Source organism: Aptenodytes forsteri, unplaced genomic scaffold, assembly GCF_000699145.1.
Source record: "Aptenodytes forsteri isolate BGI_AS27 unplaced genomic scaffold, ASM69914v1 Scaffold53, whole genome shotgun sequence".
Taxonomy (NCBI): Eukaryota; Metazoa; Chordata; class Aves; order Sphenisciformes; family Spheniscidae; genus Aptenodytes; species Aptenodytes forsteri.
The window spans coordinates 8,698,884-8,700,217 of NW_008795909.1; the positions used below are offsets into that span (position 1 = coordinate 8,698,884).

Below are 1,334 nucleotides of genomic sequence, written 5' to 3' on the forward strand. Positions count from 1 at the left end.
AACCGCCCCCCCCGCCCCCCCATGCCGCCACACGACCGCAACCCCGGCCCGGCGGCCCCGCCCCCCCGCCGGGGGGGGGGGGGGGGGGCGGGGGGCGGCAGCCGCCGCTCACGGAGCTCCATGCTCAGCTTTTCCCGCTGCCTCGCCCGGGGACCGCGCGTCCCATCGCAGCAGCCACTGAAAGGGCCACGTCCCCCCGGCCGCTGCCCACCCCCCGAGTGCGCTCTGGGGGTCTCAAAGCTGGCACTTCATGAGCAAAGGGGGTGCGAGCTCCCCCAGGCATCCTCCCCTCCATCCCCAAGAGGTTCCCTGGGCAGAGCACCCCAACCGTCCCCACAGACGGGACAGGGGGGCTCTAGGCACGAGGGCCATGGCGGGTTGGAGCCCCCACCCCGCTCCCAAAATAAGGGACCCATCTCCTTCCAGTTCAGAGCCTCACGTTCTTGAGGAACTCCTCTGCCACGATGCGGGCCCTGGCGTTGACAGAGAGCTTCATCTCGCTGATCTCCTTGTCAATCTCCTCCATGAAGTGGATGACAAAGTCCACCAGCTTGTGCTTGTACATCTGCTCCGTGTGGAAGTTTGTGATCAAGAAGCTGATGTCGTAGCCCTGGGGAAGAGAGAAGCGCCCTGGGGATGACCACCCAGGCCACCGACCACGCGACCTCGCATCCCCCCAGCCGGTGCCAGGAGCGGAGCCGGGAACTGCTCTGCCCCCTCCCTGTCACCTCACCTCCACGGGCTTCCTGCGCAGGATGAAGAAGTTCTCAGCCCTCATCATCATGAAGCGCATGAATTTGTGGCACAAGATCTTCTCGATCTCATCGGCCTGCAGAGAGGAAAGGGAAGTGAGGCTTCCCCCGCGCCAGGCGTGAGCTGCTAGCCCGCTGCCCGCACCCCCCACCTCACCTGCTTCACCGCGATGCTGACGCGCACGGAGTTGATGGAGCCCTCGATGAGGACCTTCTCCTTCTCGTTCCTGCTGATGATCACCGGCTGCAACAGCAGCTCTTTGCTGCTCCTGCGGGCAGAGGAAGGGCAGGACTGACTCGGAAGGAAGCGTTTACTGGTCAGAAATGGGGATGGGGAAGGCACAAGCAGGGAGCCGCAGGGATCACGGAGACGTGGAGGTTTTGCTTCATGCTGCTACACGACGCCTTCTGCCTCCTGGAGGCGTCCATCCCCGCGGCAGATCCCAAGCTAGATCCCCCTCCTCCCCGCAGTTCCTCGGCTCCCTGCCGGCGCCAGCCCCGGTGACTAAGGGGCGGCAGCCGCTGGGTGCGGAGGCCTGCCCGGCTGCACCCGTGCTGCCCAGCGAACCGGCAGGGACCGGC

General features: G+C 66.1%; 1 protein-coding gene across 1 annotated transcript; it reads right to left on the bottom strand.

Moving 5' to 3' along the window:
• Window positions 1-427: 427 nt before the first annotated feature.
• On the bottom strand, window positions 428-1,018 carry ARPC4 (actin related protein 2/3 complex subunit 4). Its single transcript, XM_009284536.1, has 3 exons — window positions 910-1,018; window positions 734-829; window positions 428-610 (listed from the first exon to the last, which is right to left on the bottom strand). Exons 2-3 carry the CDS (start codon window positions 791-793, stop codon window positions 428-430), a joined length of 243 nt encoding a protein of 80 aa, XP_009282811.1. The 5' UTR covers window positions 794-829; window positions 910-1,018.
• Window positions 1,019-1,334: the final 316 nt, after the last annotated feature.